This window comes from Epinephelus fuscoguttatus, linkage group LG14, assembly GCF_011397635.1.
Source record: "Epinephelus fuscoguttatus linkage group LG14, E.fuscoguttatus.final_Chr_v1".
NCBI classification, from domain to species: Eukaryota; Metazoa; Chordata; class Actinopteri; order Perciformes; family Serranidae; genus Epinephelus; species Epinephelus fuscoguttatus.
The window spans coordinates 5740676-5757229 of NC_064765.1; the positions used below are offsets into that span (position 1 = coordinate 5740676).

At 41.0% G+C, this 16554-nt stretch overlaps 1 protein-coding gene across 2 annotated transcripts in view; it reads left to right on the forward strand.

The window, feature by feature from the left end:
* Positions 1-16554, forward strand: part of LOC125900540 (protein FAM216A-like) — a 38382-nt gene that overhangs the window by 20160 nt on the left and 1668 nt on the right. Inside the window, exons 1-7 of one of the 2 annotated variants that reach the window (XM_049595595.1) lie at positions 6663-7003; positions 7126-7154; positions 11072-11208; positions 11676-11802; positions 14465-14642; positions 16254-16339; positions 16538-16553. In XM_049595595.1, coding sequence (XP_049451552.1) covers positions 6933-7003; positions 7126-7154; positions 11072-11208; positions 11676-11802; positions 14465-14642; positions 16254-16339; positions 16538-16545 — 636 coding nt within the window. In that variant the 5' untranslated portion in view covers positions 6663-6932 and the 3' untranslated portion in view covers positions 16546-16553. Of the gene's footprint in view, positions 1-6662; positions 7004-7125; positions 7155-11071; positions 11209-11675; positions 11803-14464; positions 14643-16253; positions 16340-16537; position 16554 lie in introns of those variants that run through there. The other variant, XM_049595594.1, reaches the window with a different exon arrangement.

Genomic DNA, 16554 nt, shown 5'->3' on the forward strand with positions numbered 1-16554 from the left:
ATGGCATCACATAATGGACCCGGTTGTTGTAATACCACTTTTTGCCACTATGTAAGATTAGCTTAAAAGCTGTTCTTAGGGATTTACTTCTGGTGTGTTCGTTTTGTACTTGGAGGTCGGAAATTCCCAGTTCCCAGTCTGAAATTTAAACTCGAACACACCCAGAGATTGGATTTCCAACTCGGAAACTCGGAGCACACATTCGAGATTAAGTGGGTTTTTTTTATTTTGTTGGACATAACACGTAGTAAACGAGCTTTAACATGTAAAACCACTGGAATAGTGTTTTAATCTCAAATACCTGGTTATTCAAAAGTCTCTTATCTTTTATACACCACACCAAAACAATGCAATAGGTCATCATGTATCACAAACAAGTATAGCATTTTTGTTTTGTTGTTGTATGAGGTACTTATATACAGTCAGTGTATAACATACGGTAGGTGTCAGTCAGCTCACCCCTAGTCTGGAGAAGCAGGTTAGAGTCAAACATTAAAGCTAAGCAATGCAATGCTGTGGATGAGGATATTTAAGGCACCTAAAGAAAGTTCCACCTAAAAATATAAATATCTATTTAAGTCTACACTATATTGAGGGTAATTTCAGCGCTTTACCTTTCCGTCAGACAGCCTTCTCCAATGAGGAGTTCCCCATCTATGCTCTTGTCAAAGCCACCAAACTCCATTGACAAAAAAAGGAATTTTAGCATGCTGAACACAGGAGGTTCTGGTCCCCCGCTGCCTCGATCAGTTACTTAGTTAGTGTTATTGTTGACTTTGATTAATCCGAACTGAACGCCAAAGTCACACAATAACACAAAAAAGAAAACTAATCAGGCAGCAGTAGACCAGCAGCTCCTGCGTTCAGTAATATTAAATCGCCGTTTTTCTCAATGGAGTCTGGCTTTGAAGAGTGCAGTATAACAGCCTCATTTTCTTGTTGGAAGTCACTGTCTGAGGTTAAGGTTAAGGTATTGGTGAGAGAGATTCTGACTCAGTGGGCCGTGCTAACTTCCATTCTCTCTGATCAAGGTGCACAGTTTGTCTCATCTGTTTCTGAGGAGACTTGCAGGCGGTGGGACCTATCCCAGAAGCGGACCTCGCCCTATCATCCTCAAACCAACATGACAGAGAGGATCAATCGTAACGCGAAGGCCATGATTGCCTCATGTGGGCGAAAAGCACAAAACGTAAGCAGGAGCATGATCATGTCTGGCTCCGTACTCACCCTTATTCTGAAGCTGATAAATCGCTGCTAAACATTAAGGTTAATCAGCAAAAATACTGCCAATATAGCGTTAACTTGAACTAGCATTGATTTTTTTTTTTTGTTGGTGGCACTTTTTTAGGTTGCTAAAACACCTATTGTTGTTGCCCTTTCCAGAGCAGTAAATTGCTGAGCTTCTGTGTCAGCCCCCAGCTGCTTCTCCAAACTACAGGCGTGCTGACTGAAGTCTACTGTATGTAACACACTGATTGTGGATAAGTACCTTATACAGCCCCACTTGAAAAACAAAAAAACATCCCTGTCATGTTATTTATAGTAACATCCACCGTGAGTATTAGTCTCCTCCTTCATCTGCAGGTGTAAACAGCACAGGTGAGTGGGAGAGACACCTGTTCCTGTTCACCTGTGCCGTCACATATCTGAGGATTGTCACTTATCAGCATGATGTGCCATTGATCTTAGTCATGAGTGGAAAATCTTCACTTGTGTACACAAACTCTCGATTACTGCCAGATTGTTTGGGAAATGAAAGACATCGAAAGCGAATTCAAATGTGAAAGTATTTGATTATTCATGATTATGTTCCCAGTTTTCCCATTCAACATGAGTCCATGGCTGAGTCACATTTGCTGTGTTAAATAATTTACTTTGAGATTCAAGATTCACAGACTGATAGAAATGTTCCCTAACGTATACAGTGTTGACTTCTTTGCAGTGTTAATACTCTCAGTGTGCCATAGATTCATCTCAGTCCACTGCTGTAAGTCTGTGTGGGTGTATTTGACTTCTGTCTGTCTTGCATGTGTCTGATGCAACAGTCTCCACCCTCGGAGAACAAAAGAGAGCAGTCTTGAGAAGAAGCCATTAAGAATGTGCCGGGGATATTCCGGAACTGAGTGAGAGCACCGGGGGATATCCGTAATCCAACTGTAGCCGAGGGAGAGCTGGATACTCCCTTCAATCCCAACAGAAACAGAGGACTAATATTTCCCAGCTGTGGGGTCAAATTTTTGAATGATGCAGGAAAAACGAAAGAGTGAATCTAATTGGTTGAGCGTAACAGCAGTTGATGGAGTCAAAATGCCTCTTAACCACAGGCTAGTGCAGTTACATATTATGCGGTTGCAGGCGTGGTTCTCTCAGTGGCTCCGAATGATCTGTAATGCAGAGCAAAGTCTGCTCGTGCATCTCCTATCAGGAGCTGAGTAAACACCATAAAAGCACAAAAAAGATAAAAAATCAAAACAAGAGAGAAACTACTTGGAGAGACAGAATGAAACATTAAGATATAAATACAGTGGTGGAAAAAAGTTTTCGGACACCCCATGCATGTGTGAAATATTGCATTAAGAATCACTCTTAGTCTTCAAGTGCAATTTCTTTTAGTACAGTCACAGCCAAAATACTAAATAAATCCTAAAAAAAAAGCCATTAAAAACTTAAAATTGATTGGTTCCATAAAAATACATAAGAAATTTTGAGTATTGGGTCATTTTGGTACCAGTGATGAAGGTCGTTCTTTTTATTAAAAGACACAATTTTTGTTGCCAAGCTTCGTGTCTACATAAAGCCAGCACATTTGAAAGTTCTTCAGACACAAAAATGGCTAAAACAAGGAACCTAACGCAGGAAACACGCCTGAAGATAAAGATTCTCAGCCAGGAAGGGTACAGCTGCCGCCAGATAGCCAGGAAGTGCAGATGCAGTCCTTCAGCAGTTGGATACACTCTGCAGAAATACAGACGAACCAACAGCTTGGAAGACAAACCAAGATCTGGGCGTTCAAGGGTTTCTTCAGCAAGAAATGACCGCATCCTGATCCGCATGTGCAGGCAAAACCGCCGAATGACATCACAGGAGCTTCAGCAGCAGTGGTCAAACCAAACTGGTGTCCAGTGTTCCACCCGCACTGTACGTGGCCGACTTTTAGATCATGGCTTAAGGTCCTACAAGGCTATCAAGAAGCCCCTGATCAATGAGAGACAGAGGTTAGCCCGGCGTCGTTGGGCCCAGGCACACAAGAACTGGACAGCCAGGAACTGGAAGAAGATTTTGTGGTCAGATGAGTCCAGTTTCCAGTTTTATCTTCCTCCTACTAATGTGAGGGTACGCAGAAGGCCAGGCGAAGCATTATCTCCAGCATGTACAGTACCTACTGTCAAGCATGGTGGAGGCAGTATCATGGTTTGGGGATGCATGAGTGCTGCTGGTGTTGGTCATCTCACTGTCTGTGATGGCACATTGAACTCTACCAAGTATTGGACCATTCTCCAAACCCACATGCTCCCTTCTGCACGTGCACTGTTCCGTCGAGGTAAAAACTGGATGTTTCAACAAGATAACGCCCCTTGCCACACATCCAAGGCCAGTAGAACTTGGCTGCAGGAGCACAGTATCCAGGTCTTAGAGTGGCCAGCTCAATCCCCGGACATGAGCCCCATTGAAAATCTGTGGTGGATTATCAAAAGGTCTGTTTCAAAGCATAAACCAAAGAATTTAGAAGAATTAAAAGCAGTAATTCAAGAAGAATGGGACAAGATTACCCCTCAACAGTGTGAAAGGCTCGTGGGGAACATGCCAGCCAGGATTAGAGCTCTACTACGTGCCAATGGCAGGACTACTAAATATTAATTTGATGATGTGATGGTTTATTTATTTTTTGTTCAGTTTTGAACACATTCTCTGTTATTTGTTGACTTTGATACCGACAATGTTGAGAACTGACATATTGAAACTGTCAAGAACTTAGTTTTGTTAGTTTTTCTTGTAAACAATAAACAAAAAAATATAATTTGTATTTGTTTGTATCTGTCTAATGCAGCCACACCTTTTGAAACACAAAAAAGATTTTTCCACAAATATTTCATGATAATATTTGAGATTGTGTAAAATTTTAAGGGTGTCCGAAAACTTTTTTCCACCACTGTATGTAGATGAACAACAGACAATAGGAAGTTGTGAAGTATAATAAGCAGTCAACAGTCATGTAATGGGTCTTTCAGCTAAATGCTAATGACAGCATGCTCACTGTGATAATGTGTAGCAGGTAATGTTGGCATGCTAATGTTTGCTAATACAGAATATGGACATGTCATTGATTTCATAGATACTAAAGGGACAAAGTCTTTGGCAATTACACCCCATCTAGATGGCTTGATTTGAACAGGTGGAGGAGGGCGCGACAATTCTGTCTACAATGACAGCTGACAGCAGCAGAGGAGAGAGCAGATTTAAAATTTTGCAGTAGCATCCTGATTGGCTGATTGAGATTGAGGTGAAGTTTGATTGGATAACTGGAAGAGTGAACACTCACAGTCAGCTGATTAGAGGAAGCAGTGGGAGTGGGAGGGAGAGCACAAAGAAAGTGTTCCTGATTGAACTCGCGCTGAGCTTCCTATAATGAAACTCGATGTCACTCAGCCTGTGGTGCTCAAAGCGCCAAACAAATACATCTGAAAAACTCAACAGCAATGTGTCTTTCTGAAAATCATGACCCGATTACTCAAGATAATCCACAGACCTTGTTGTGAGCAGTTTCATGTAGGAACTATCTTTTTTTTTTTTTTTACTAAAATACATTACAGCTGCCAACCATGTCACTGTGCAGAAGGAAGCGTGCATCTACTGCTAGCTCACCTAGCACCACTGAGCTAGCTAACGTTACAGCTCAGCGGAGGAGGACGCCATTAATGTTTACATCTTGCCCTGTCTCGACCACAAGCTCTTCATCCAGGAAAATAGTTCCTACATGAAACTGCTCACAGCAGGGTCTGTGGATTATCTCGAGTAACAGGGTCATGATTTATGGAAAGAGATATTGAGTTTTTTTTAAATGTATTTTTTGGCGCTGTGAGCACCACAAGCTGAGTGCCATCAAGTTCCATTATATTGGAGAGACACTAACTCAAACCAAAGCAATCTCGGTTGATAAACAGCACTACAGGTAAGAGGGAAAAAGGAATTTTTAATTTTGGGGTGAACTGTCCCACTTGAAGTGAGTGGTGGTGTACTAATCTGCAGATACTCTGCATTCAGCCTTTATATTTTTTATTTTCTATGTTCTCTACGTTCCTGGGTAGGTAGCGATCAGGTGCCAGACTATGAGAAACATGCATCCAAAAGAAAGGTACTAAAATCACAGACACAGCGCCAAAAAAACAGCAAATATAGCGACGCAAAGCAACAAGTGGACACTGAAACAGGGGTTGGCTTCACTTTAACTTTGGCTGGCTGTACAGTTTACAAACAGTGGCCAAGGATTCCTGTATTTTTGGCTTTTTGCCTTTATTTGACAGGACAGAGTTAAGCGTGAGGGGGTAGAGAGAGAGGCAATGACATGCAGCAAAGGGCCACAAACTGGAATTGAACCCACAGCTGCTGTGGCAAAGACAGTGCCTTTGTACATGGGATTCCCACTCTAACCGTTGAGCTACTGGGCGCTAATGCTTCAAATAGGGCAGGGCCATATGGCAAAACATATTATCACGGTCATTCTGTGTACTGATCGATATTGATATTTATCATGATATATAATATATATATGAGAAGAAATAGAATATATATGTATAAGAAATAGCTGCGAGTTTGAAAAGTATCTTGCATCATGTCTTTGGCTAGAAAGTGCGACAGTGTGTTATTGTGCGACTGTTATATCTCTGCCGCAGCAGAAGATGACACTATTGATTGCTGTTTTGGTGCAGCCCCACTAGTGCTCGGCCATTGAGCAACACTTGTTGGTGGACTTGCTGCAGTTTCCTGGATTTCCATGCTCTCAGTGAAGTCGCTTGGATACCACCTTTACAGGTCATGGAAAAGGTTTGTTGTGTTTCCTGTCCTGGTTGGCACCAACCATCAACATATTTTGCAGACCGTCTTTGTCCGTGTGTCATCACCTTTAAGTAGCCAAACCACTTCCAAATTATTGACGTTGTGTGACCTTTTTTTATCCACAATTTCTTCAGTTTTTGAGGATAACGTGAGCTCCTCTTCAGCTTCACCTCCTCACCTCGGCTCACTCACCTCAGCACAATCTTTGCAGTGAAAAATGGACATGTATGTTGACGCTCATCCCCTACACTGCAGATTGACTGACAGCTGGCTGTTAACTCCTGCTGCATGACACAGATCTATCTAGGTCTATCCATATCGAGTAAAAATGACTATAGTTTATTATTGTCATTGGCATACATTTTATTGTGATCCTGTTTTGAGATCGTTTTATCGCCCAGCCCTAGCTTCAAACTTATAAACAGTTTTAATCCCATCAAAGAACTGGATTACTGAATGAAATGGGTAATTTTCATACCTGCTCTGTCATGTTGAGGGACAGAGGAATTTCCAAGGGAGTGTCCCCAGTTTACCTGATTTGCTTGTGTGTCGAGAATTAAACTGGAGCATGCAAAACACCTGCAAGTGAGATCATGCAAACCCTGAATTAAAGTATTTTTTTAGTGTTGAATCCAGAAAATTTTACTGCAAGGCTCGCTATAACTTCATCTTATTTTTCCTGTTTTCTTTCTTTCAGCAAATAAGCTGGAGTTTTGTGGAAAAGGACACACCCACTGGCCTTGAAGGTCCTCAGTGAGCCAGACAGCCTCTTTACTTTAATTATCTGGACTGACCTCAGTGTGGACGGACATGTCTTTAACTGGCTGCTGCTGCCTGTTCAGACGACACCTGACTGAGTCTCTGTGCGTCTTCCCAACATGAAAAAACAAGTGACATTTGCAGAAAGTCAGAAGATCCACAGGCTCCATCAGGATGAAGCTTTGCAAAGGTAAAGTAATGATTTTATTTTAGTGCATGCCTGCAACAAATGATTTGTCCTGATTGTGTGTTTTAACCTGTGAGTTTGTGTTAATCAGACATGACACTTGTGTTGCTCTCTGTCTGTTGCAGGAGGACTGGGATGAATGAATCAAAGATGGGTAAGTTTAAATCCCACAAAAGTGCACTTTTTTATGAGGTCAGTGGTGAAGAATTGTACAAGCAGTAATAAGAGGAAACCCAAGTAATTTCTCCAGTGTATAGAATCCCCTTTATTCTGTCTATTTTGCTGTCCTCCCTTGGGTCAGATCACAGATGTACATGCACTATCTCCTCGTTAAATAAACAAAACATGTCCAGTATCCTGTCTGCTTTGAAACCTGAGTGTCAGGTTTTCTAGCTGACACAGCAATGTTGAGACGTCAGTGGAACAGAGGGGAAATCCTATACCTGAACCTGAACCTGAACCTGGGTCACGCCTGCTCAGTTACAGGAGGAAAGCTCACTCGTGCTGTTTACTAATGAGAATCAGTTTAAGTGAGCCCACATGCAAGCCTTTGGTTTTGGCTCAGGTGAACGGAAATACACAAAACACTTGAATTATTGAGCTTTATTTCTCAGTGCAGTCGAAATGTGGCGTTAATGTTTGTTTCAGTTTCCTCACTGTTCCACACTGATCAGATTTTTGTCCGTCACCTATTTCCAGCTCGTGGAGCAGAGTCTTGAAGTCATACGCTTCATGTCCATCGCAGTTTATTCTTTCCCCAAATGTGTTGTCATCAGGCTCTGTCACATGTTTTTTGGCACTACACCATGGAGTGGAGTCGGTTTCCGGTGTGGGGTTTTCCAGTCTGGTGTACCAGCTCAAACTGGTTTGGTTTTATATAACCTCCTGAACAAGCATTTGTCATTATGTCACATTCCGGCTGATTAAAAAGTAGATTGCATCAGTAACCTGTGCTGATGGCATCAAAGCGCTAAATCCAGCTAGTGTTGCATTTGTCATAAGCAGTATGATAACGTGAATTACAAGACTAGGTTTGTTTATAAATGGACTAACAGAGCCACCGGTGCCTGACAGGCTCTGCAGACATTGCTGCATAGCTGAACACAAGCAACATGAAGGAAATCAAATGTCAGTAGAGGTGGGCGGGGGAAGAGTGGAGCACGTTGTGTTTGTTTACTAGAAAGTTTACGTGTTTTTTGGGGTGACGAGACACTGCAGAATTGTGCTGTCGTCACGCTACAAGCAGCACAGCAACGGTGTGACGCTTAAACGCCCTTAACGTGGTTACATCGTCACAGGCCTGCATGTGTCTGCTATTTTTTACAAAGCAACTCAACTGAATGTCATCTAAAATTTGCATTTGGTCAGAAAATATCTATGTCTTTGTTTAATGTTTGAGCCACATTTTAACATCACATTTAACTGCACCATTGCAGCCCTGTGTGCACTGCAAGCTAACTGAGCTAAATAAATGGAGCAATGAAAAAACTTGAGGCCAGCTCAGCTTTCGGTTCCCATCATGCCCGTCAGCGGAGGCATATGGGGTGCCGTTTGTAAAGTGTCTCACGCTGAAAATAACATCAACATTTTGCCACATTTAGCTTCAAACAATGTTTAAAAAAGTATTGTGATTTTTTTAACGTCACCTTTTACCACATTTACAGCAATATTTGTTAACTTAGAAATATATTAAATAGTTAAATCTAAATATTAAATGTGGCACCTAAATGTTAAATGTTAAATCTAAATGCTAAATCTAAATCTAAATCTAAATGTTAAATCTAAATGCTAAATCTAAATCTAAATATTAAATCTAAATCTAAATGCTAAATATAAATATAAATGTTAAATCTAAATATTAAATCTAAATCTAAATCTAAATCTAAATGTTAAATCTAAATGTTTTGGGTGAAACTAAATATTTAGCTAATATGCAAATTCACACTGCCGGTCACCGGAAGTACCAAAATAAAAGCTCGAGATGGTCAGACCGTTTATAGAATCAAATAACGAATTAAAACCAACTTATCGGGGGAAATGGACACTTGAACATACATTAGCGTGATAATAACTACCTAAAATAACAAGAAACGTGTTTGGAGAAATTTTATTTGATGTGTACTTTGAGCTGTTAGTGTCCTTTCTGAGGGAATCACCTTGTTGTTTACAAATACTTCCGGGTAGAAAACCAGCGGAGTTTAGCAACATATATATATGCACATCTCACGTTTTTCACGTCACTATATCACCGTTTAGACTAATCTGGTGTTTGTAAAGCCTATAAACACTATGACTGAACAAACATTACTATCACAGTCTGAAATTAATAACATGGTTATCGTAGATTAGCAAGGCTAACTGTTAGCTGTTAGCCCCGTTAGCGGTGTCTGTAATGACTCACTAACTCTAAACGGTCCGTGCAGAAAATATTTTTTCCAGCGGATGTCTTAGTTACAACATGATTGAGCTAACTGGAGTAGTTTAATGTCGTATCCGACAATAGGAGACATTTAACAGATGACGTACTTATAACTTTGATGGTGCTGCAGCCACTGATGCTTTCTATACATCGTGATTTCCCAAAACTGAATAAATACCACACATCGCAACACAAAACTGCTTTGCTAGCTCAATCATGTTGTAACTAAGAAATCCGCTGGAAAAAATATTTTTTTCACGGACTGTTTAAGAGTTAATGAGTCATTACAGACACTGCTAACGGGGCTAAGAGCTAACGGTTGTTAGCTTAGCTTAGGTTGTTAATCCCTCCGAAGGGACACTAACAACTCAAAGTACATGTCAAATAAAATTTCTCCAAACACGTTTCTTGTTATTTTAGGTAGTTATTATCACGCTAATGTATGTTCAAGTGTCCATTTCCCCCGATAAGTTGGTTTTAATTCGTTATTTGATTCTATAAACAGTCTGACCATCTCGAGCTTTTATTTTGGTACTTCCGGTGACCGGCAGTGTGAATTTGCATATTAGCTAAATATTTAGTTTCACCCAAAACATTTAGATTTAACATTTAGATTTAGATTTAGATTTAACATTTATATTTATATTTATATTTAGCATTTAGATTTAACATTTAGATTTAGATTTAGATTTAATATTTAGATTTAGATTTAGCATTTAGATTTAACATTTAACATTTAGGTGCCACATTTAATATTTAGATTTAACTATTTAATATATTTCTAAGTTAACAAATATTGCTGTAAATGTGGTAAAAGGTGACGTTAAAAAAATCACAATACTTTTTTAAACATTGTTTGAAGCTAAATGTGGCAAAATGTTGATGTTATTTTCAGCGTGAGACACTTTACAAACGGCACCCCATAGAGGCAAGCCTGTTTCTGTGTCACTTGTAGAGTAAACACAGCATTAATATGGCCAATATGGCAATATTTTGGATGTGGAACCTTGAGAGGCGTGGTGTGCCATATTGAGCTGAACTCTTGCTGGACACCCTGTTTGTATTTCTTGAAAATAATTTGAAAGTGCCACAAAGAACGAGGAACTGATTCGAGAAGTTGAAATGAGGACTTTCCCACAGTCATAAGATTCCTAAAAACATCACCTCAGCCAACCACAAAACCTTTTTTGTAATGTTTCCTATTTGATTTTTATTTTAATGTGAGGTGGATCGTATCAGCATTCTTCAAACAAACTGCTTGTTGGATTGTCTGATAAGGTCAGATGGTGGAATTGCGACTTAACAAAACAATCCAACAATTCTGCCCATTTTATGCAGCAAATAACCAGAGGTGCAAAGGTCACTTCAAGTGGACAAATGAATGCACCATCATAAATTCTTTCCAGGAAAAATCTTTGAACTGCACCAATATCAATATTTGTACAATTTACCACGTCCCACTCCTTTCTATAAAGACACGCTTTTATCCTTTGAGTGTGGCCATTCAGAAAAGGTACAGACACTTTAAATGTCTCTCATTTGAGCTACGCTTAGACTCTCAGTTCCTGATATCCTGCCTCGCAGCAAACACCCTCAACTGTTGCGCAGTGCACACAAATTTGTCACAATGTCTGTTTTCTTTCTAATAACAGCAGTAACAGATGCCGGTGTGAACTTCAACAATGGCTTGAGAATGAACAGAGCAGCAGCTGAAAGATGTGAACCACAACTCCAACATGGGACAACCATACAAATCCCTAAAACCATGAGTGCAGGCCCATTTCTGCAGGTAAAACTAATCTTTACTGAGATCTGTTTTGTACCTAAAACATTCACTTAATGACCTTTGAGCTGGTTTTAATACCCTCAACAGGTGGTGCAATGTTATTAAGTACTCATTCTCGGAACCCATCGGCTGTATTCGGCGTCTGACTTCCAGCAGACGGTGATACAGCCTCTGGGGGCAGACCCCCAATTTTTTGGCATTCTGGTTTGATTTGGGCGGAGGAGGCGAATTCCCATTTCCGACTTCCGTTTATATATGTAAATATGCTGAACCATTGCGATGGATTCAGAGTTTGCAGTGACGCCTTTTTACTACTGAGTCACTGTAAGTGATATACCTGGTGATTCATCCTTTGTTCCAGCTAGTGAAAGGTTATTAGAGTACAATACAACAGCCTGAAGTCACACAAAGGAAATGTATGTGTGAATGTGAACCTCAGCAGTGAAACCTGATCTCCATCTCCCCCTCAGCATGCAGCACTTACACCAGCTCAGAAGGATTATCTGTACACCATCGCAGCTTCCTACAGCACCGCACACGTGCGTAACCTCATCACCCAACACTACATGAACGTGCTGCAGAGGTGTGTGCGAGCAGGTGAGAATAAAACAACCATAGAGGTTTGTCCAACCTTTGTTTGTCAGCAACACAAGTCTTCGGAGGAACTAGCAGATGGTTGTAGTTACATGTTTCCCCTCCTTACCCAGACCTATAAAGCAGTGTGTGGGTTTGTTACTGTGCCTCTCAGATTGTATGTAACCATTAACACAACAGGCCCTGTCTTGTACCTGGTACAAAGCAGAGTAGCAGTCCTTGGTAGTTTTTATACCAATGAGCTTGTCCTGGGCTCTGGATAGGGTGACTGGAGGAGAAGAGGTTTTAGTTGAGTTTAAAAATACACTCACTCGTGAACAACATCCCAAGGTACTTGAACTCCCTCTGAGGCTGCATGGACCAGTAAATCGAAGCTTTTGATTTACTGGACCATCTACGTCCCAACCCTCACCTATGGTCATGAGCTCTGGGTAGTGACCGAAAGAATGAGATCGTGGATACAAGCAGCCAAAATGAGTTTCCTCTGTGGGGTGTCTGGGCTCAGCCTTAGAGATAGGGTGAGGAGCTCGGACATGCGGAGGGAGCTCGGAGTAGAGCCGCTGCTTCTTTGCATCAAAAGGGGTCAGTTGAGGTGGTTCGGGCATCTGATCAGGATCCTCCTGGGCGCCTCCCGTAAGAGGTGACCCAGGCACGTCCCACTGGTAGGAGGCCCCGGGGCAGACTCAGAACACACTGGAGGGATTACATATCTCATCTGGCCTGGGAACACCTTGGGGTCCCCCAGGAGGAGCTGGAAAGCTTTTCTGGGGAGAGGGACGACAGGGGTGCTTTGCTTGGCCTGCTGCCCCCGCGACTCGGCTCCGGATAAGCGGATGAAAATGGATGAATGTATTTTATTTCTTCTGTTGTTTTCAATGCTTTTAGTAAAACATGTTGAGATACTTTTGTGTGATAATGCACTTTAGATAACCCTAATCTTGATTCAACGCTGTGTGCCAGCTATTTTTCCAATGTATGATATGTTTTTGTGCTTATCTCAGGAAATTATCAAAATCCAGCTTTACAGTGGTGGAAAAAAGTTTTCGGACACCCTTAAAATTTTACACAATCTCAACTATTATCATGAAATATTTGTGGAAAAATCTTTTTTGTGTTTCAAAAGGTGTGGCTGCATTAGACAGATACAAACAAATACAAAATATATATATATATATTTTTTTTTTACAAGAAAATCTAACAAAACTAAGTTCTTGACAGTTTCAATATGTCAGTTCTCAACATTGTCGGTATCAAAGTCAACAAATAACAGAGAATGTGTTCAAAACTGAACAAAAAATAAATAAACCATCACATCATCAAATTAATATTTAGTAGTCCTGCCATTGGCACGTAGTAGAGCTCTAATCCTGGCTGGCATGTTCCCCACGAGCCTTTCACACTGTTGAGGGGTAATCTTGTCCCATTCTTCTTGAATTACTGCTTTTAATTCTTCTAAATTCTTTGGTTTATGCTTTGAAACAGACCTTTTGATAATCCACCACAGATTTTCAATGGGGCTCATGTCCGGGGATTGAGCTGGCCACTCTAAGACCTGGATACTGTGCTCCTGCAGCCAAGTTCTACTGGCCTTGGATGTGTGGCAAGTGACATTATCTTGTTGAAACATCCAGTTTTTACCTCGACGGAACAGTGCACGCGCAGAAGGGAGCATGTGGGTTTGGAGAATGGTCCAATACTTGGTAGAGTTCAATGTGCCATCACAGACAGTGAGATGACCAACACCAGCAGCACTCATGCATCCCCAAACCATGATACTGCCTCCACCATGCTTGACAGTAGGTACTGTACATGGTGGAGATATTGGTTGGCGTGGCGTTGTGCGTACCCTCACATTAGTTGGAGGAAGATAAAGCTGTAAACTGGACTAATCTGACCACAATATCTTCTTCCAATTCCTGGCTGTCCAGTTCTTGTGTGCCTGGTCCCAACGACGCGGGCTAACCTCTGTCTCTCATTGATCAGGGGCTTCTTGATAGCCTTGTAGGACCTTAAGCCATGATCTAAAAGTCGGCCACGTACAGTGCGGGTGGAACACTGGACACCAGTTTGGTTTGACCACTGCTGCTGAAGCTCCTGTGATGTCATTCGGCGGTTTTGCCTGCACATGCGGATCAGGATGTGGTCATTTCTTCTGAAGAAACCCTTGGACGCCCAGATCTTGGTTTGTCTTCCAAGCTGTTGGTTCGTCTGTATTTCTGCAGAGTGTATCCAACTGCTGAAGGACTGCATCTGCACTTCCTGGCTATCTGGCGGCAGCTGTACCCTTCCTGGCTGAGAATCTTTATCTTCAGGCGTGTTTCCTGCGTTAGGTTCCTTGTTTTAGCCATTTTTGTGTCTGAAGAACTTTCAAATGTGCTGGCTTTATGTAGACATGAAGCTTGGCAACAAAAATTGTGTCTTTTAATAAAAAGAACGACCTTCATCACTGGTACCAAAATGACCCAATACTCAAAATTTCTTATGTATTTTTATGGAATCAACCAATTTTAAGTTTTTAATGGCTTTTTTAGGATTTATTTAGTATTTTGGCTGTGACTGTACTAAAAGAAATTGCACTTGAAGACCTAAGAGTGATTCTTAATGCAATATTTCTCAAATGCATGGGGTGTGTATGAAAACTTTTTGATCTCGACTCTGTTTAAAGGCTGCAGCCCTGAAAGAGACGACCTTGTTGCGACTTCTGTTATCTCACCGGGAACTGATGTGAGTGAAAACCATCGCTCAAAACTTCCTTCGACCGTGAAACACAAAGCGAAGATAAACACCAGTGCAAGGAGTTCTGGGAAATCCTTTCTTCCAAAAATCCCAAACAGTCAAGCCAGGTGGGTCACACACTTTCAACAAATATTTGTACACAAAAACACAATTTAAAGGAGATTATGAAGATGTATTTTAAGGTGATTACACATCCATTACTATTCTAAAAGTGTTTATATTCATAGCTGAATGTTGTGCAATAAAAAGTAGCAGAACATGTCTTACCTCACCTTTAAAAGTAACATTACACAGAACTTGTAAGCAAGTATTAAGCAGCTCTATGCAGACCCTACATCGCACATAGAATACGCCGTAATGAGCGTTGTGTGATTGTGTCGGGGTTTCTGTGAAGTGCTATCAAGTTTTGTTGATTCAAAACACACCCTAAACACACATTAAACATACATTAAACATGGCTTAATAGAGACAACTTCAAACACAAGTACACAAATCAGCTTCACTGTAACTCGCAGCATTCACAGACAAACACTTGTCTCTATCTGGACACATTTTCCCCACAAATACAACATGCTAACGTTATTAGCACAAGCCAGGGCATTTTACATTGTATAAATTAGCTTAGTGGCTAGCCGAGATTTCTTCCACACATATGAAGCCAGGGGCAACAGCAACATTTAACAAAGGTAACGTTACACAGTTTGGCTCCATTGCGGCTCACAAGGTTCACTGACAAAACAGCTGTCTTATACTAAACATGTTTTCCAAACAAATACAACATGCTAACATTATTAGCACAAGCTTATGGCATTTTACATTGTATAAATTAGCTTAGTGGCTAGCCAAGATTTCTTCCACTCATATGAAGCCAGGGACAACAGCAACATTTAACAAAGGTAACGTTACAAAATTCAGCTCCATTACAACTCACAAGGTTCACTGACAAAACAACTGTCTTATACTAAACATGTTTTCCAAACAAATATAACTTGCTGGGTTGGCACGGTGGTGTGGTGGTTAGCACCATCGCCTCACAGCAAGAGGGTTGCTAGTTCGATCCCGGGCGTGGGAGTTTGCATGTTCTCCCCGTGTCAGCGTGGGTTCTCTCCAGGCACTCCGGCTTCCTCCCACAGTCCAAAGACATGCAGATTGGGGACTAGGTTAATCGATAACTCTAAATTGTGAATGTGAGCGTGAATGGTTGTCTGTCTCTATGTGTCAGCCCTGCGATAGTCTGGCGACCTGTCCAGGGTGTACCCTGCCTCTCACCCGATGTCAGCTGGGATAGGCTCCAGCCCCCCCGCGACCCTCAAGAGGATGAAGCGGTTAGAAAATGAATGAATGAATGTAACATGCTAACGTTATTAGCCCAAGCCTATGGCATTTTACATTGTATAAATTAGCCTAGCAGTTAGCAGAGATTTCCTCTGCTCATATAAAACCAGGATAAATCACACACAAGACTTGAAATGCTATTTTTGTGGAGGCTTTATTGTCTTCACAATTTACTGTTTCTTATTTGTGAAATTAAAGTAAATAAAAGCTCTGTTTCCACTGAGGGAAATGGTTTCAGCTTACAGAAACAGACAGGAGGTCTGCGTCATTGCAACCTGTAGATACATTTCTGCAGAGGTGCCTGTCAGGCTATGGCGTAGGGTACAGCATTGATTTGACGCAGAAGTATAAATCCTGCTCACTGTGTTTGATCAACACTGCAGGCTCTCCAACACATCAGCATCAAAACAAAGAAAGATGAAGAAACGTACATTATCATCTCCCTCACTGAGAAGAAAAAGTCCAAGAAGTAAGTGAGAAGTGTGACATTGAAGCTTTCTTTAAAATCTCTACTTCAAATATGTGATAACTTTCTTTCTCTAATTTCAGGGTAATTTTGTCGACAAGCATCTGTATCTACGTCTGTTATATTTAGGCATATTTATCTTTTATTTTTACCAGTCAGGGTTCATCTGATCAAATGGATAAAGTTGTTTTATGTCTGTAGTTGGTTGAATGTTTTGT